Below are 17500 nucleotides of genomic sequence, written 5' to 3'. Positions count from 1 at the left end.
ACGCTTGAGGAAAAGCCGAATCTTGTTTTCTCGCGCCGGCGGTTCTTTTTTGCGTTGCGGGCTCGGAGTTTGATATAACATTTTGTGAAAAACTCTGTAGAAATTATAGAGGAAATTTGCTATTACTCGTTATCGTTCTGCATTAGTTCAAAGCTATTTTTTACAAACCTGCTTCTGGCCGCAAGCACAGCCTTCACGGCGCAAACGGGCTCCCTGGTATCACCGACAAGGAATGTCACGTCACAGAGTTCCGGCATACTCGCCAAGAATTTCATATCTTCGGCCAGGCCGGTTTTATTCTCAAAAGTCGAATAATCCGACTCGTCCGCCACTCCTGATCCTGAAGCCTCCGGCATCGGGCCCATATCCTCCTGTTTTTTTTTCCATATATATTTTTCATATATATTTAATATATATATATATATATATATATATATATTAATTTTAATTATTTAATTCCATAATTATATATATTATTTATTGTATAAAAGTTATATATATTATTTATTATATAAAAGTTATATTTATCACGATAAGCATTAGCATTTACATTTATTTATCCGTAATAAAAAAAAAACAACGTATATAAGCGAAAAATTTGTTCAATAATTATTACGTACACAAGAGAATGGTGCGCAGGCTTCGATAAAAATACCATGGCCTTTTAATATATTACATATGAGAGGAATGCATAAAAAACGACGCTTTCATCCATAAATTATTATTTAAAACAGCAATATTTTTATTGCTTTATTAATTTCACGTTCTTATTAAATAATCTACAGTTTGAGCATATAAATTAAGCATTTAAATATGGATTTGCTTTATATTTTGCATACACTATTAACAAATCATTCGAAAAATCTTTATATTTAAAATGTTATTTGAGAAGTTGTAACGTGTAGTAACGTTTTTATCAAGGAGATAGATCTGTAAGCTTGTCGATAAAGTCTTTTTTGATGAGAGAATGTACTATGCCTCATATAACGCGATTATTATTTGTGACGTAGTTAACCTACTTGGTAATAGAAAAATTCGTTATTAGATTTAGAAAAATAACGAGCATATACTTTCAATTTGTTATAATCCCGTCAATAATACCTTGTACCTAATTGCTACCTATTACTATTACTTTTCAAACAATTGAAGCAAATGATGAATGTCTGCAAGAAATATATCGAGAAAACATTATTCACACAGGATATACTATATATTAAAAATATAATCTCTTTTATAATATATTACTTTCTTTTTTAAATTTAATTTTTGTGTTGTTATACAAGATTATTTTATTATAATAAATCTATCTCAAAGAATTATAATGTCGGCTGTCTGTTTAAAAAAGACCTGGGTATAAGCACCTTGTTACATTATTTAAAAATATTAGAATTAATTCTTTTTATACTTTTAAATTAATATTTAATTAAATTTATTATTATCGACAATAATTAAATTATTTTACTTAATAACAATTAAATATTTTAAATAATTATGTACAATTGTAAATAATAGAGAATAATGGAAAGAAAATAGCGATGAATGTTCAAGAAAGAGTAAATAGGCAAAGTGTTTCGATATAAAGCGATGTATGTGTTACCTGTTGCTTTGGTCCCGGAGCCTCTTCGCTTGCCGGGCTGCTTTTGCCCCGAAAAAACACTTTTAACTCACTTCTCGAATGTCGTTGATAAAATCAGTCGGTCGTTAGTTGAATCGATTACGTAAAAAAAGAAAATGAGATATATTAGTCACTAATATAAAAGTATAAAATTTGTAACAAAAATAAATTAATTATTTAATACTAAATCATTACGAGAAATTGAAAGACGTTTTCTCTCTCATTAATATTTATAACATATTAATTGAACACGTACAAAAACATAATTTTGTAAACTAAGAAACGCAACTGTCAATATCATGTTTAAAAAAATTAACACGTAAAATGTTAAGACGATCAAGTAACGATTTACTCGACAATATCAAGATAATCTGACATAGAAATTAATAAAAATTGCACCGAGATTTATCAAGATATTTCGAGATCGTGATGCAAATACCTAGAGATCTGCCGTATCGAGCTTGGGGGTGCAATAGACGTCGTGGGATTGATCTCGGGGCTTCCCAGAACGCGGAATAAAGCTCTTCGGAATGAACCACTCTGTCGCGAAAGAGAAACGATTTGGGTCGCAGAAGACGATGTACGCGAACGTCAGTTCCGGCTGTCGTCTTCGTGCTCGATTCGGGAAGGTCTGGACGCGTCGGAGGTTGGATTCGTGAATGGGTGTTTGATCAGAGAGAGAACAGGGCGAAGTCTCTAGACGAGCAAAGAGCCGGACAGATGCAGAACTTCCTGTCGACGAGGCGTCGGAGTGGCATCGCGGCGCCTGCGTCATGTTGGGATGCCGACGACACCCGCTTCTACGCCGGCTCGACCCGGAGGACCTTCCCCCAACCGAACAGGATAGTTTCAAGCGAGATGGATATCCTTGTACTATTTTGTTCGATACGCAAGATTTGCTAGATTTTCATTTTTGTTTATGTCATTATTTTCGATTTTTAACAATATATTTGAACAATTTATATTCAAATTGTATAGTCATACAAGTTTTAAGAATTTCAATCTTGAAATATGAAATTTCTTTATTCTTATGAAATGTGGATTGATAATACGTATTTTGTATAATACATAAACTATATACTACATAATTATATATATTTATATATAAGAAAGAGATTTTTAAGATACACGATCTTATGGCTCTGGTTTTTTTTTTTTATAGATTTTGTAATTGCATTCTTATGAATTTTTTATAATATTAGATACGTAAAAATTCTTGAATACTTCGAAAAACTATATCATTCCATTACTCGAAAAATTTTCCATTCATCTGTTTTTCAGATATTAATATTTCGAATGTCATGCATGCACCTTGATATTATTTTTGACAATAAGCGAGCAACGAAAGCGAAGGTGATGTGATGAATCCGGGTCAAGCTCAAAATCTGGCACCGTAGAGTCATTCATGTCGGTGAAAAATCTTTCGTCTCTTTTCGAGGAACCTTCCTATCTTTTTCTCTTAATCAATATGACTCGGTATCGCAACAAGTTGCAATACGATTAAATACGGCAAATACGCGAAGAAAATGATTGATATCTTTGAATAGATACACATATAACTATTTATAAATATTCTTAGATATTTGTAAAAATATTGCAATGTACGAAATAAAATATACAGATGAATTAATTAAATAATTAGATAATATAAAAATATTATTAACATTGTTGATAAGATAGCAATATAGAAAAACCTAAAATTATTTATTACTCCGTCTCTCCTTCTTTTTGTTGCATTAAATAATAATTTAACACTGACTATTATATTAATGTTAATGGCACAATTTTATAGATTTTATATACACAATTGTTTTATACAACTGATTAGAAAATCCTAAATGTTAATATAATTAAGAGTCTACTATTTCTTCTCGCTTAAATTTTAATTGAAAATATATGGTTTATACATTACTTTTTGCGTTTTACGTTAATTAAAAATAAAAAAAATACTCCAGGATATTTTTTTAACTCTATTTCTTATTGTTCAATTTTTTTTCTCCTAAACATATGCAAATTAAAATTTAGGAATAAAGATCAAACTATTCTTAAGAATAGTTCAAAACATACATTCAAGCTGCGAACTGCGCCGAAGCGACCCTCGCAGGACTTTTCATCCCCTTTTATTCAAGTGGAGTCTCTCGGACAGCGAAATGCGGCGACGAGAACGCCTGCGCGAGAATAACGAGCGATTTCATTCTCGTTTACGTAGCAACCCCTCGATAATTGGTGAACGGTTCGATAGATAGGAGCGGCTGGTCGTAATAAGCAGGAACATCATTAGCACAGATAGGTTTCCCGTGTCGAACGGAGATGTGAAATATGTAACTGTACATAATTCACATTGCCACTCCCAGTTTCAAGCCAATCGCCAAATCGTCTATACGACAATACCTTGCGTCCGCCATTCCGTAACAAGATTTTTCCGGCGTCATTATTGATCCTTGGCGAGGCCGCCGTTTACCTTGTTCCTCGAAACAGCGGAACTCGTGGGTGGCCGGAATTGGGTCAGGGCTAACTGAAAGTATGCCATGTTCCATTTCCAGGCAACGTCCCGGGCTCCTTTATGAAAAGTCCGTATTTATACTTCTCTCGAAAATATATCGCTTTACACATTTAAGGCCGTGAGTACAGAATTATTTCGTCGTACGTCAGATTGTAAATACATGTAAATTTTAATTTACGATATTAAAGATGAGAATAATATGTGCGAGGGACAGAGGGAGCTATTTGAAAGCTATTGATAACATAAAACAACATCGATTTATTCAACACAAATACTTGCACGTTATGTGATAGAGGTTTGTAGTATGTATATATATAATGATATAGTAATATTTATATATACACGAAATAAGGCACGTTCGATATTACATTAATTAAACGCGCGACAAACGCCGCGTGCGCAGGAAACATCGTTCCGGCGTGATCGCGTTATTCGCATTTCTTTATTACTATCAATCTCATCTCCCATTATCTTACGATATGCAACGTTCTTACCAAACGTAGAAAATGTCATATATAGAATCTGTATAAACTTCCTCTCGATTTACGTTCGCGAGTAATCTACTCGCCTCGGCCATCGGGACCGATAATTTCAAAGCGAATTTCTTCGCCCGAGATTATCCGCGACATACAATCACTCCCTAAGCTACTCAACATATCTTGTGTCTCGCATTGGCAAAAATTGCGGTTTCGAGAAACTTGATTAGCCCTAAGATGAAAACCGCTAGTTAGTCATATCTAATTAAGCACACATTCATACCCAGGCTAGCGCTAATTCGCTGCTTCTCTCTCTCTCTCTCTCTCTCTCTCTCTCTCTCTCTCTCTCTCTCTCTCTCTCTTCCTTTTTCTTTTTTTTTCTATGGAATCTTTTATGCAATTAAACATATGCATTCATACATTCATGATTAATTACACGCAAAATCGCAAACCTGAACGCGGTTTATTTCATTCACGAAAAGTGTGAATCATAACTTCTCATTTTTCGTTGCGATTTCTGAAAATCTTATTTGGCTGATTTTAACAGAATATGTACGTTTTATCTTTCTTTTCTTTCTAATTCTTTTTTTTTTAATATTCATACATAATATTTAGATTTTATTCGTTACAATTTCTTCTTTCTTTAAAAAATATTAAATATATTTTTTTATAAAATTTAACTTAAGAGAAAGAGATATGTATAAAATTGCATCACGTGATGAAATTCGTAAAATTACAAATAACGCAGATTATTATTAAATAATAAAAGCTGTCGGCATTTATCATGTATTTCTGGATGTGTAACGATATTTACGATTTTGTTGGCACGCAAAAATTATTTTTGAAACTAGAATGCTTGAAAAATTGCATGAATAAAATTATCAGATTACGCTGCAATTGTATGTATAATAGATATCTTCCAGAAAAACATCTTGTAAATTTATAATTATAACTAACAAGTGAAAAAATTTAATAATTGTAATCTTAATTTTTTGATATGAGAACTGTGTTATTCTTTTATGCCGACTCTCGTTTGTATTATGATATGTAGTTAAAATGATAGCAGAAAACTCATGGTTTCTATAAAAGTATACTCTGTTTGTATTCATTAGCAGATTTATACACATTCAACTAATCGCTGTTTCGCAATCACGAGTCACTCGCGACTGTCGAAAGCGAAGATAAGAGAAGTTCACGTATTAATAGTTCATGTATATTCACACATTTAGAGAACACTCCCTTCGATTTACTTAGGCGGTACTTATATCCTGAACTGGCATCAAGACATCGTATCTTACACGAATGTACAAACAGAATGAAACAATTCGCCTGTGTATTCGGAATGTTTCGTCGCTTTCCTTTCCATCTGTGCATCTCCCTTAAAATTACGAGTATATAAATTAAAAATTTAAAAGAAAAAAATACTCTTTTTGTTATGCCAAACGTTGCCGTTTTTGTTTCATCGTCTCGGCTCTGGAATGCAAACTTTATCTCCGAAAAGAAAGAGACTACGTTGGGCGATCAACGAATGCCATCGCGGATCGTCGAATCGTCGACTGATGCAATATGACGCATATTTGAAAATTACTTTAACAGGTAGAATAACAATAGTAATCGATCAAAATTATCGTATACGTCTTTGCGATGAAATGAAAAATAGATATTTGTCATTCTATGAAAAGTAGATATTTGTCGTCTTTGCGATGAAATGAAAAGTAGATATTTGTTCATATTTGTGTCTGCATTGATAACAGATACGAATAGCTAATATCTTAAAAATTCCTCGAGTACCAACAAATAATCTGAGACAAATTCGTTAAAATTAAGAATAAATTATCTCTGATTGCGAGATATTTTGTAAGCCGTTGCATGAGAGAACAAATCCAGTTATTTTAACGCAACTTGCGTTAAGAGAGTTATAATTCCTATCGCGTTTCTTTCGAACTCGTACACGGCACTCTGAGTTAATAGAAGGGTATGACTGCGCAAATATCGTCTAATACGATCTCCTTGAATCATTCGGTGCACGCGATTACGGATTTTCTTTAACGGTGCTCGTTATTTTAATTGCACCGGAGAGTTTGCCACCAGAGTTAGAAAAAACTTACAATGAGAATATTTTAAATTTGGCACTTGACGCTTTCTAAAAGATAACCATTTGTTCACAGACTTATTGAAGACATTTTGGAGTTTGTTCTCGAAAATTATGTCGGCGCGTTATAACATAGGGAGAAAAGAAAGATTATTCATTATAATCTATTCATACTCGTGTCATCTCGACGGACAATCGACGATTCGCTCGCAAAAATCGATACGTTCCTGCGATGGCACCGAGCATCCCGCTTCCTTGATCTTCGTGAAAGCACGAACGATCAGCGAACGAAAGTGACGATCAAGAGCCATTCGAAGGTCGATACGATCACGTTCGTTCATGATCCTATCCGGGCCAATCTTTCGCAACATTAGGAATACTTAGAGCAACTATAATTCAAATCAACGGCGCTCAGAAGTTATTCTAATTAAATGCAATTTCTTGAGTAAAAAATTTTCTAAGTATATTGTCCTCGCGAATGTTTCGTTGCATCGCGATCTACCGATTTGTTCTCCACATTTTCGATCACGCCGATGAAATGGTAGACTTGAACTTTCGTTCAATTGTTTCTCGACAAACATCGAGGAATCGCGTGGAAAGTTTGCGTTTCGAGCGATCTGGAATGATTTCGCAGGAGAATATATATCCTCGATATTTCGGAATTGCAAAATATTTATCTGCCAAAGCGAGTCTTGGCGATCGAGTATCGTTTCCCTGGCAGCCAAGATCCGGCGACCTGATCGAGATTGTTGTGCGAATGACGACGCGAAAAGGCGCGGTATCACAGCTTTGACGGGTCGTAATTCTCGAAGGACCATCTCTGTCTCGGTGCATTGGGTGAGCACTCTTCCATCATCAGTTGCTGCTTGCTCTCTGTAATCGCTAGACACTTGTCGCTGCTGCCATGCCTGATGTGATTAGTCTGGAAAAATAGAATTAAAAAGTCGATTAAGTTTTCTTTGAAAGAGCAGTTTAAAGCAGAAAAGATTTAATTTTATAAAAGTACTGAAGATAACCCATTACCTGAGGACTGTAAACCCATTGTTGATTTCCTTTACTACCGTGGCAGGGATAAAGGATTACGTCGCTACCGCTGTAGTCTAGGCACGACTCGTCTCGACGGATTTCACCCGTCTTGCTGAGCATCCAGTACTGCAACAAACAGTCTCTATTATAGTCTCCAGAATTTTCAGGCCTGCCTACGATCGATGATTCTGGCACACGCCATTATGAAAAAAAATAATTTTGCACAGACGGGGGAAAGATTGTCGTTAATAAAATTGATATATACGGGTGCATTTTGTTATTATACGAGCAAAAGAGAGTTTGACGCAAACAAAACATGTGTGAGTGGTTTTTAATAAATTCCTCTCGATAATATATTTTTTACAAAGCGTCCACGCCCGCATTATTGTGTGAATCTATCTACCTCCGAAACAAGAATATTTACAATAGCGGCAATATCCGCGACGCATAAACCACAGGAATGCAAAACACTATAAAATTGTTGGGGGCCGCGTTTATAATCTCATCGTGTTGTGTGTTTGCGGCGCGTGAAAAAAAGCGTCATGTCCCCGCGAGAGAGATTATTATCGCGCTCGGTGGCTGCGGGTAAACGCGGATTTTCGCGGTATTACAGGACGGGCGATATTCGATTTACACGCGCCTCTCGTAAAATAACGTGTCACTGCGGATGTGAGTGAGAAATGTGCGGCTAACAGTTATTTACCGCGGACGTCGTCGATTTAAGTTCGCGCGAAGTCGGAGAACGCGTCAAAGAGAGCCGCGTTCATATAATGAACGCTGATTATCGAGTCCAGTGGTCCTCGAAATTACACTCATCTGACCGCTCGCCGGTCGATGTTTGTGCAATTCCAGTCGCCTGGAATTGACAGCGAACGCCGACGAGCCGCGACGTGTTGCCACCCCCATGAGGGTGACTGATCCTTTTTATGCGTTACTTCGTTACGCGTATTTAACGAAGCGAGATTCAAAGGCACGAATTCGTACAGATTGACGAGATGTGAGAGTTTATTTTAAAGAAAATGTAAAAAAAAACTCGCAAAAGATACAGAAAATACAATATATATATATATATATATATATATGAATGAACGGAGCAAGGGCTCGTTACAGATCTGCATATATTCGCGGTCGTAATTATCGCTAATTTAATAGCGGCAAGTGGGTACGGACTATAAAATAGGACTGCGGCTGTCAGAATCATCGAGTCGACAATATAGTTGTTTTGAAGTGCTTTACAAGTATAATTAGGGATAGTGGACACGGGATAACGAGAAGCAAGCATTTACTGCACACATGCATCATCAAGCATCGTTAGCCATGCACGACCCGCGTTCCATTCTGCCTGAAACTCTCAAATCAGAGCGTGTTATATTACACCGTCTCTAGTATAATACAAAATATGTAACATAACGTTACGCACTCTAATACACAAACTCGCACACAACTTCCTGTTATATATCGCATGCTCATTTTTGTAATAACCGCGTTATTTCTTTTTTTTTTGCTGTAAACAAAAACAAACGTGGTAGAACAAATAACGAACGATAAAATAGTCATCAGCGTTTAATTGCAATTTCATGAAAAATGCATGTATCAGTTAGCGTGTGTGCGCGCGTGTATTGTGGAGGATCGCGAGCTTCGTAATTACAGCGTGACACGACGCAATGTTTATATCATGATCCCCGAGCGCACATAATGCCGATAATTCCGTACACGCGCGTTAATCCGGATACGCATTGTAACCGCCATAAACCGACCATTCGGCAACCGCAACGCGGCTATCTCGCGCGATGCACTCGCCTTCCATCCGATGATACGATTATTCATCTTCCATCATCCGCGATCGCGACTGATCCCGGGTCACCGACGCGCATCCCGTCGATGCCACCCTAACGATGCATGAGGGTTGCGACTTTATCAGCGTCACGCGGACGATGATCGAAAGCGTAATTGCCGTTAAACCGCGGCTTAATTGCGAGGGCCAACAGCTAAATTAAAGCAGCGCTTTACCAGGCTAAGCAAGCCCCAACCGATTGTGTTTTTGAGTGTCCAAACCTGATCGCCACGCTTGTTAAACGTCGGCGTTTCTGTGCGTGTATAAATGTATTGTGTGTGGGCGTGTGAATCACGGAACAATCTACGCATGTACGTACGTTCTATTTCGCGTGGGCTTTAATAATAGATCGCGCAACGACCGACGAGTGCAAGAAGTAAGATAACGCACGAATTTACGAGGTGATTCGAGCTGACGTGCTAAGTGTAAGTCGCTAATAAAACTGTTGCGATTTTCTATGTATCGCTCTTATCATCAATGCAATCAATTAAAAGAAATGTAAAAACGACTGGACTATTATATCTTCTTGCATATATTATATGACATATTTATTTTCTTTTCGTCTTAAGATAAAATTATATAATAAAATACAAAGAATGAAGCGTTTAAAATATTTACAGCCTACTCTCCTTTCTTGACAAATTATAAAAGATCGAGATAATTAAAATTAAAAAATCGATCTAATTAGTATTAGATATAGTTATCAACGTAAAATATAGTGATAACCCTGTGAATAGTGCCGTGCCAAAAGACAGCGATTGAGGTCATTGCACCGAGAAATAGTAGGAACATGGATTGATGGGCATCTGCACCAGATTAGCGACGCTACTAATCGCGTCGAGACGCAGGGCGATTAGTGGCGAGTTAGCGTGCACGCGAGCGTACAGGTGTTCCGAGAGAATCAATCTTTATACAAGTCTCATTGTATCTTTCGACTCCAAAGCCATACATTAGATTAGATCAAATGCATGCATCTGTCACCCATCCGTCAACCGGTTAGAGAAGCCACGAGAGACGCTTCACACTCGATATTTTATCGTTTTATTTGGCGTCCGTGATTATATCGCGTCGCGGCTTTATTCGTGTACCTGATTGCCGCCTTGACGGTGACAGGGATACAAGCCCACCGGTTGATGCATGTCTTCCGATTTCCCAGGTGAATCAATGCATATTCCGCTAACGATCTGCCGAATCTGCGTTGGAGAATTCAACGGAGGGTTCACAAACGATTAAACGGCAGGTAAAAGACTCGCTATTACTCGCTCGATGTTTCGTGCGGGCGCACAATTTTAACCTATTCGCCTATTCGAGAATCCAAGCAGCTGGAAACGCGAGCAAACATGCACGTATACGCATACATTTGCACAGGGATACATAGAGCGAACGTGCGTACGATTAGGTACTCGATCGTCATTGGGGAAATGATAGCGGATCGATATCATCAATGACACGGAAACTCGATTTTCTAGTAATTTGGTATGTAGCTTCGATCAGAGCATCGCGGTGGAATTATGGGACGCATATTTCGAAACGAGCGATCCATGTGCGTTGTTTACTCAGCATTATACCATAATAATTAGGCTAAATACCGACGGTCTGCGGCTGCTAACAAGCACCGTTGTTCGGTGGTTGAAAGCTATAACAGCCAGTCTCACATGTCGAGCAGTGGAATGAGAGATATCTCGGCCGCTGTTATTGCAATATTACAAATGTACAATTCATAAAATTCTTTACTGATCTATTCTTTAATGAATTAAAGTAATTAAAATTTAATTATTGCAGAGTTTCTTTTTATCTTAAATTTATACTACGTACTGTCAGTTTTAACATTCCCGTGCAACAAAGGCTGCTTATAGCAAGGGTTTCGATGTCTCGAAAGTTAGTGTCGAACGTCACCAGCAATAGCGAATAAAACTTTGAAGTCAAACAAAATTCAGTAAAAAAAAAAATAAATAAATAAATAAATCGTGTTTCCGTTTCAAATGCCGTTTGTATGCATATACATTTTCACACATCAAGCGCAGACAGGCATTTCGCGGAATAGTGTGCTCTGTGACGAAGGAATTCCTTCGCACTGACGATGTCTATTGTACCTGATTTCCACCCTGTCGATGACAGGGATACAGTCCACATGGCTTGTGTAAATCGGCTTTGCGAGCGGGCGAATCCAGGCAAGTGTTACCGCCCTCGCCGAGGTTTCGGACCTGTTTGTTATTAGTAATATTTTCGTACATTAGTGTGTACCCGCACCGTTAGTAAGATCCAAGATATATATATATATATATTGAGAAAAGAAAAGCATCGTCAATAATGTTGCATTTATATATTCTTGATATCCGTAAATATTATTTTTTCGATTTAACATTTTGTCATAAAACTTTCGAATTAAAATGGAGAATTATTCTCTCTCGACCGAATTAATTAAACGCGATGGATATTATTTAGTTCAAAATGTCGACACAAAGACCTGACGTTGCTTCACTTTAACAATAGGGTATAAAAATACAAGCCCGATGATATATAGATCGCCGCCATTCTATATCTGAAAGATAATTGGATTATCAGAATAGTGGATTATATGCACACTTTAGGAACAAAATTCATTATTTCGCGCATGCCTCTGTCTCGCGAGAGTTCTGCGATAGAATATGGAAAGGGCACAAAGCCAACCTCGCTGTCGCGCGATTTTATTTTTTTTTTCCGAGCACAGATTTGCCGCATTCCTGGAAAATCAGGACCGCAAAAGACTGCGTTCTCCATTTTTCAAATAGACGGAAACAAATCGAAAATGAGGGATGCCCCTATTTTGCTCGATCCGACGTGTGTTCGTAACCGAGCTTACGGCATGTGAGTATGCGTCTGTGCAAAAACACACCCTGCATATATGTATATACATATGTACGACCGTGAATAACAGCAGGTGCATTCGGTTACAGAGCTCGGTCAGCAGTCCTGATTTCGCTGCATGCAAGAATTCTGTGGTCGTTGCAGTTTCAACGTGAACATCTTTATCCCCTTTCCGTCTCCTCGTTCTACTCCTCGTCGTAGGAATCGTCGTCCTCGCCGACTGACTGGAATAAAAACTCGTAATTTATAGCCGGGTATCTGGGTGGTCGATAAAATTTCAAAAAAGCTCCTGCTCCGTCGACATTATTAAAGGCGGTTCGAAGGCTTTTAGTGAACTCGAGAAATGTGTGTAATATAGTATTTACAATTTTATAGTCTCAAGTCGAAAGGAGTTGGGGGAACTCGGAATAATATAATGACGTAGACAGTCACGTATTTCGGACATTTTTTTGTATTTCATACTTCGTTATTTTATAATCCGATGAGGGATGTCTCTTTCGCTATTCCGACGAATCCTGCTTTCATTCATATACGTGAATAAAAAAGGAAGTCTGAATAATATTACGGTTACAAGAATATTCGGAAATATCAAGAGTACCGTGGGATATTCGACATGAGATCGCAATGATTGAACAAAGCTTGACCGCGTCGCGTTTTTATGCATCCTATGCGATTTTACATAGAAAATCCATGCAGTTCGCGTAGAACGACTCAAAAATCGCATATACCCCCCGAAGAAATATGCGCCCACCCCCTGCACGTACATAGAAACACGTGCAACCGAAATTATTCACGTCGTGTACGATTTCTGGACCGTCGTAGAGCCGTGTGAACTATAAATCCAGTCATCCCTCCTACGATAAGGAAGCCGAGCGTGATTTAGCCGGTTTCCCCGAAACAAATAAAGAAGAGAGAAAAAGAGAGAGAAAGAGAAAGACACGGTAAAGGGCGGCGAGAATGAGAAATTCGGACAGTGGACGGTAAAGATATAAGTTTTGCCGGTGCCCAGGCGAAATTGTTTTATTTCGCAGCGCAAATTTTCGAAATCTTTGTCATACAGATTTTGTTATTACGGAACTGTCAATTAGTTAATAGCGAAAACGATGAAGCATGGTCGGAATTCTGATTCCGTTAATAAAACTTGGAATTTCGAATAAATCGAACTATTATTTATCTTGAAAAATATGCATCCATATCGAAAACACTGGATCTATGTGAAAGAATATTTTATTATATACGAATATTGATTATTTGATACAGATAATTTTTGCATATTTTACATATATTAAAAATTCCATAAGTTATTGAAAATTATGGCGTCTAAAAATTTTTATTAAAAGAAAGATATAAAGAATAATAACCGAATCAAAATTATATACAAATTAAATAATATCGAAATCACTTCAAGTTTACTTTTACGTAGAAAAAATTGTATGGATTTGTTAATCTATAAACGTACGAGAAAATAAATTCGCAACGACGCGTATAAATGTGCACCCCTTTCTATTTTCCTATAATGCGCGTGTGTGCAAATTTTCTCGGCGCAGCGGCAGCATAGAAGAGAGATTGGTCGCGTGTGAATAATCCAGAATCCAGAATCGGCAAGAGCATCAGTTCACGTCGGGCAACTTAAGCGGCGGAATGGTTATTTTCGTGACGGGCACAGCATTCCAAAGCGCGCGACCGCTTCTTTGCGAAAATGTGCGCGCCCATCCTTTACATATTCCTCTTTTTTTCCATCGCATATTTTTCGCGATGTTTTCTTTTGGTTTCCCTATTCCGCCCACTCGTGGATACCGATGTCAGTATGCTTGAATAGAAAGAGAAAGGAGAGGGAAGAAAAAAAAGAAGAGCACGGCAAAACGCATTCCTTGTCCCCCATCCTGGCGAAAACGTGAGTGGATCGCAACAAACGACAAGGCGGGCAACGGGGGGAAGGAGAGAAGGGGGTGGGGGTGAGACGAGGTAAAAAGAGGGGAGTTGGTCGATAGTATCCGAGTCCCCGAACTATTCCGGATTCCGTTGCTTTTTATTATCATGTTCGATCGGAGTATTGCTTTCGCACGGTTGAACGCATGTGCATACCGTGTGTCATGTCGACAGCGACGTAAAATTGTGATTCGCGAGAACCGTAGTACACCATGACCAGCGGTTTTTGTCTCGCGAATAACGCGACAGAGTGCCACAATTTGTGCGCGCGTAACGCTACGCGTGAGCATTTATTTCAACATCGTTCTATCTCTGTCAACAAGCATATCGTGGACAATGAGGTACAGGGGGATGAGCAATCTGTCATTGTTCTAATTCTCTTTTTAAGAGTACACATTAAAGAGTAAGAATTACAGATTAAAAATTATACGATGGGAGAGAAACATAATAAATCGCTATCGATGTAGATTCTGATCCTAATTGCAATATTAAATGTAAATTGCGATAATAAAATTAAGGATTTTACATTAAATCGCATCCCATTTTTGTAGATACATCAAAAAAATTAATGACGTGTCTAATAAACTACATTTGCACTACTCTAAAATTTTCTTTCTGCATCAAAGAAGGACAAAAAATATATACGCGATATCTTCCTGAATAAATAAATAAATCTCTTTCAAAAGAGATTTTCTTTTTTATTTTATTATCACGGAATATAATTTTTAACAGATATGTGCTAATATTTATCTTTCGATTTGTGATTGTCAATAAAATGATCGTTTTACAAATTGCGCGCTGTCCCATATGTCCTCGCCAGATCTGACAGACTGACCGTAATAAAGAGTACGGATGATATGTCACCGGAGGGATATGATATCCGGAATTATAAAAAGCCAAAATATATTTCCCCGATAACACGAGCGGAGCAACGAGTCGCTCGGCTCGAAACTTACCCAAAGTTTCCGGTACAGCGAACTTTAATACGCCCGGTTATCTTGTACGGCGTGCGCGGAGATAGCGGGAGGACTAAGATGATCCTGATACGAGAAATTCAAGTGAAGTGTGAAGATAACGAGACGGGTCGAGACCGTGCACGGGCGTGAAAAAGAGACGACCGGGGTGAGAAAGAGCGCGCCGGAAGGGAGACAGAGATAAATGAGGGAAAGAGGGACGGGCAAGAAGGCACGAAATATTTGAGTCGCGTGACGCTATGACACTGTGACGCGTGTAATGCAAGCCGAGGTTTAACCCCTGCTGAAGAACGTTAGGCTACGGTTCCTCTATATAAGATGGAATGGGATGGAATGGGACGGGCTAGGCTGGGAGAAGGAGATGGGAGGGGGATGATAATTGAATGCATTATTCAGTAACGTCATGATTAATTTACAAGGTAATCGAATTTTGTATCATGAATGCAATGTTGTGTAAAAAAAAAAACATGTTAAAATAACAAATTTCGATAACGAGATAGAGTTAGTAAGTCAAACAATTAAATTAATGGAACTGAATTCTGTAACAACGCAAATGACTAAGTGCATCACTCGATCATAAATGATATACATCACAGTGTATATACGAATATATATTTTCGTTATATTCCTGCCGAGTTCTCCTGAGCGACGTGTCCTACTTATTTAAAGTTTACATTTTGTCTGAATAAAAAGCCCGAGAGGAAAAAGGCTTTACGCTACAAGTGTTTTACTTTCTTCGCGACTGCGTTGAACACTGCGTTAAACATGGGCGCACTGGGCGGTTACCGGGTTAATGCACTGCTGACTTATGATAAAATTAAAGGAATAAAAGGAAATTGGGGGAGAGAGAGAGAGAGAGAGAGAGAAAGAGAGAGAGAGGGTGAGGAGGAATGATGAAGTATGAAATATTTTTGTCGCGTGACGATGCAATTTATCCATCGGTGCAACGTCGTTAATACCCCGTTGCCTACGTACTATGACTTTGTCACATACTACGTGTGAAAAAGAGTAACAATCCCACGTGGGGAAAGCGCAAGGTATACAAACCAGCGGATTTATTCCCGACGATGTTTGCAATCATTTCGCAATTACAAACGGCATAGCTGCGACGGTGACTAATACACGGCAAAAATAAATTGTGAAATAACAGTCTGCCATACGAATCGCGTATATATTCGTCGAAATGAATTGATTAATAAAACGTCAATAATATCGCCGGCGACGACGCCGATAAAAGATTGATTAAACGCAGTAACCGGGATTGGAAACAGCCGTGAATAAATCTCGCGTGAATAAATGGGACGCAATAAATCGAAGATAAATTTCTATATTTGTGCAATATTAGAGACGCCAATTATATGGCACATGTTTCATATAATTTAATTATAAATTTCGTAAAACTCTGGAAGGATCTTTCTTTCCCTCGCGTATCTCAAATGGATGTTACAATTTCGAATCCATTTCTAGATATAAGGACGACAATGATCGTCATCGACAATCACGATGGGATCCGACAATCGTTCTGCAATTATGGACGCACCGAGACGGGATGTAACAGGAGCCGAAGGGGGAGAGACAGCACGGCGGGAATAAATCTTTCACGTGATTGATCATCCGTCATGAATCGCACACGCCGAGCGATATTAATGCACTATCAGTCGTGGCGGGTTCGCGCGGATGGTCCGCGTGTACCGCGCATGTAGCTTTGACGATTCTGTCATTCGTCGCCTCTGCCCGATATTTATGCGCCCGTTTTTTCGCGAACGGATCGAGGTTTACGGGAAAAGAGAGGGGGAAAAAAAAACGACGAATTGGCAGATCCCGCTTGAAATTTCGCGCACGCCGGGATATAACTCGCGTAGTTTGCTACTCTATATAACGTTCTCATTTTTCTTTCTTCTTCATTCATTCGTACTCTCGTTCCTTTTTCCTGATACGGCGGATCCCGGGGATATGGAGTCCGACAGAGTCGGAAATACCGTAAAATCTGGCGCGGCGTAACGATGCAGTACGAAGAACGATCTGGTCCATTGGTTAATAAAAACTTGCAACTAGATATCTAGTATTCCTACATTCGTTTAGAAAATATTTAGGAAAGATTGAGATATACGATTAATTAGATTACGATACGAATTCACGAAATCGGTATTCTCCTTTTCTTGTCACAAAAATAAATTAAGTACTCTGCGTTGATACCACTGCTT

General features: G+C 38.1%; 2 protein-coding genes across 2 annotated transcripts in view; both read right to left on the bottom strand.

Moving 5' to 3' along the window:
* The window catches only part of LOC138942908 (serine-enriched protein), a 9275-nt gene extending 6937 nt beyond the window's left edge, over nucleotides 1-2338 (bottom strand). Inside the window, 4 exon segments of the mRNA XM_070313381.1 lie at nucleotides 1-94; nucleotides 169-371; nucleotides 1598-1667; nucleotides 2055-2338. The exon segment at nucleotides 1-94 is cut by the window's left edge and continues 42 nt beyond it. Coding sequence (XP_070169482.1) covers nucleotides 1-94; nucleotides 169-365 — 291 coding nt within the window. The 5' untranslated portion in view covers nucleotides 366-371; nucleotides 1598-1667; nucleotides 2055-2338.
* Nucleotides 2339-4941: 2603 nt separating this feature from the next.
* Nucleotides 4942-17500, bottom strand: part of Pgant9 (polypeptide N-acetylgalactosaminyltransferase 9) — a 245303-nt gene continuing 232744 nt past the window's right edge. Inside the window, exons 10-12 of the mRNA XM_070313303.1 lie at nucleotides 10635-10739; nucleotides 7710-7838; nucleotides 4942-7608 (exon numbers count right to left, since the gene is read on the bottom strand). Coding sequence (XP_070169404.1) covers nucleotides 7468-7608; nucleotides 7710-7838; nucleotides 10635-10739 — 375 coding nt within the window. The 3' untranslated portion in view covers nucleotides 4942-7467. The remainder of the gene's footprint in view (nucleotides 7609-7709; nucleotides 7839-10634; nucleotides 10740-17500) is intronic.

Source organism: Polyergus mexicanus, unplaced genomic scaffold (assembly GCF_030449975.1).
Source record: "Polyergus mexicanus isolate NDT 795.1 unplaced genomic scaffold, iyPolMexi1.0 SCAF_24, whole genome shotgun sequence".
Taxonomy (NCBI): Eukaryota; Metazoa; Arthropoda; class Insecta; order Hymenoptera; family Formicidae; genus Polyergus; species Polyergus mexicanus.
This window is presented reverse-complemented; position numbering and strand designations above follow the sequence as displayed.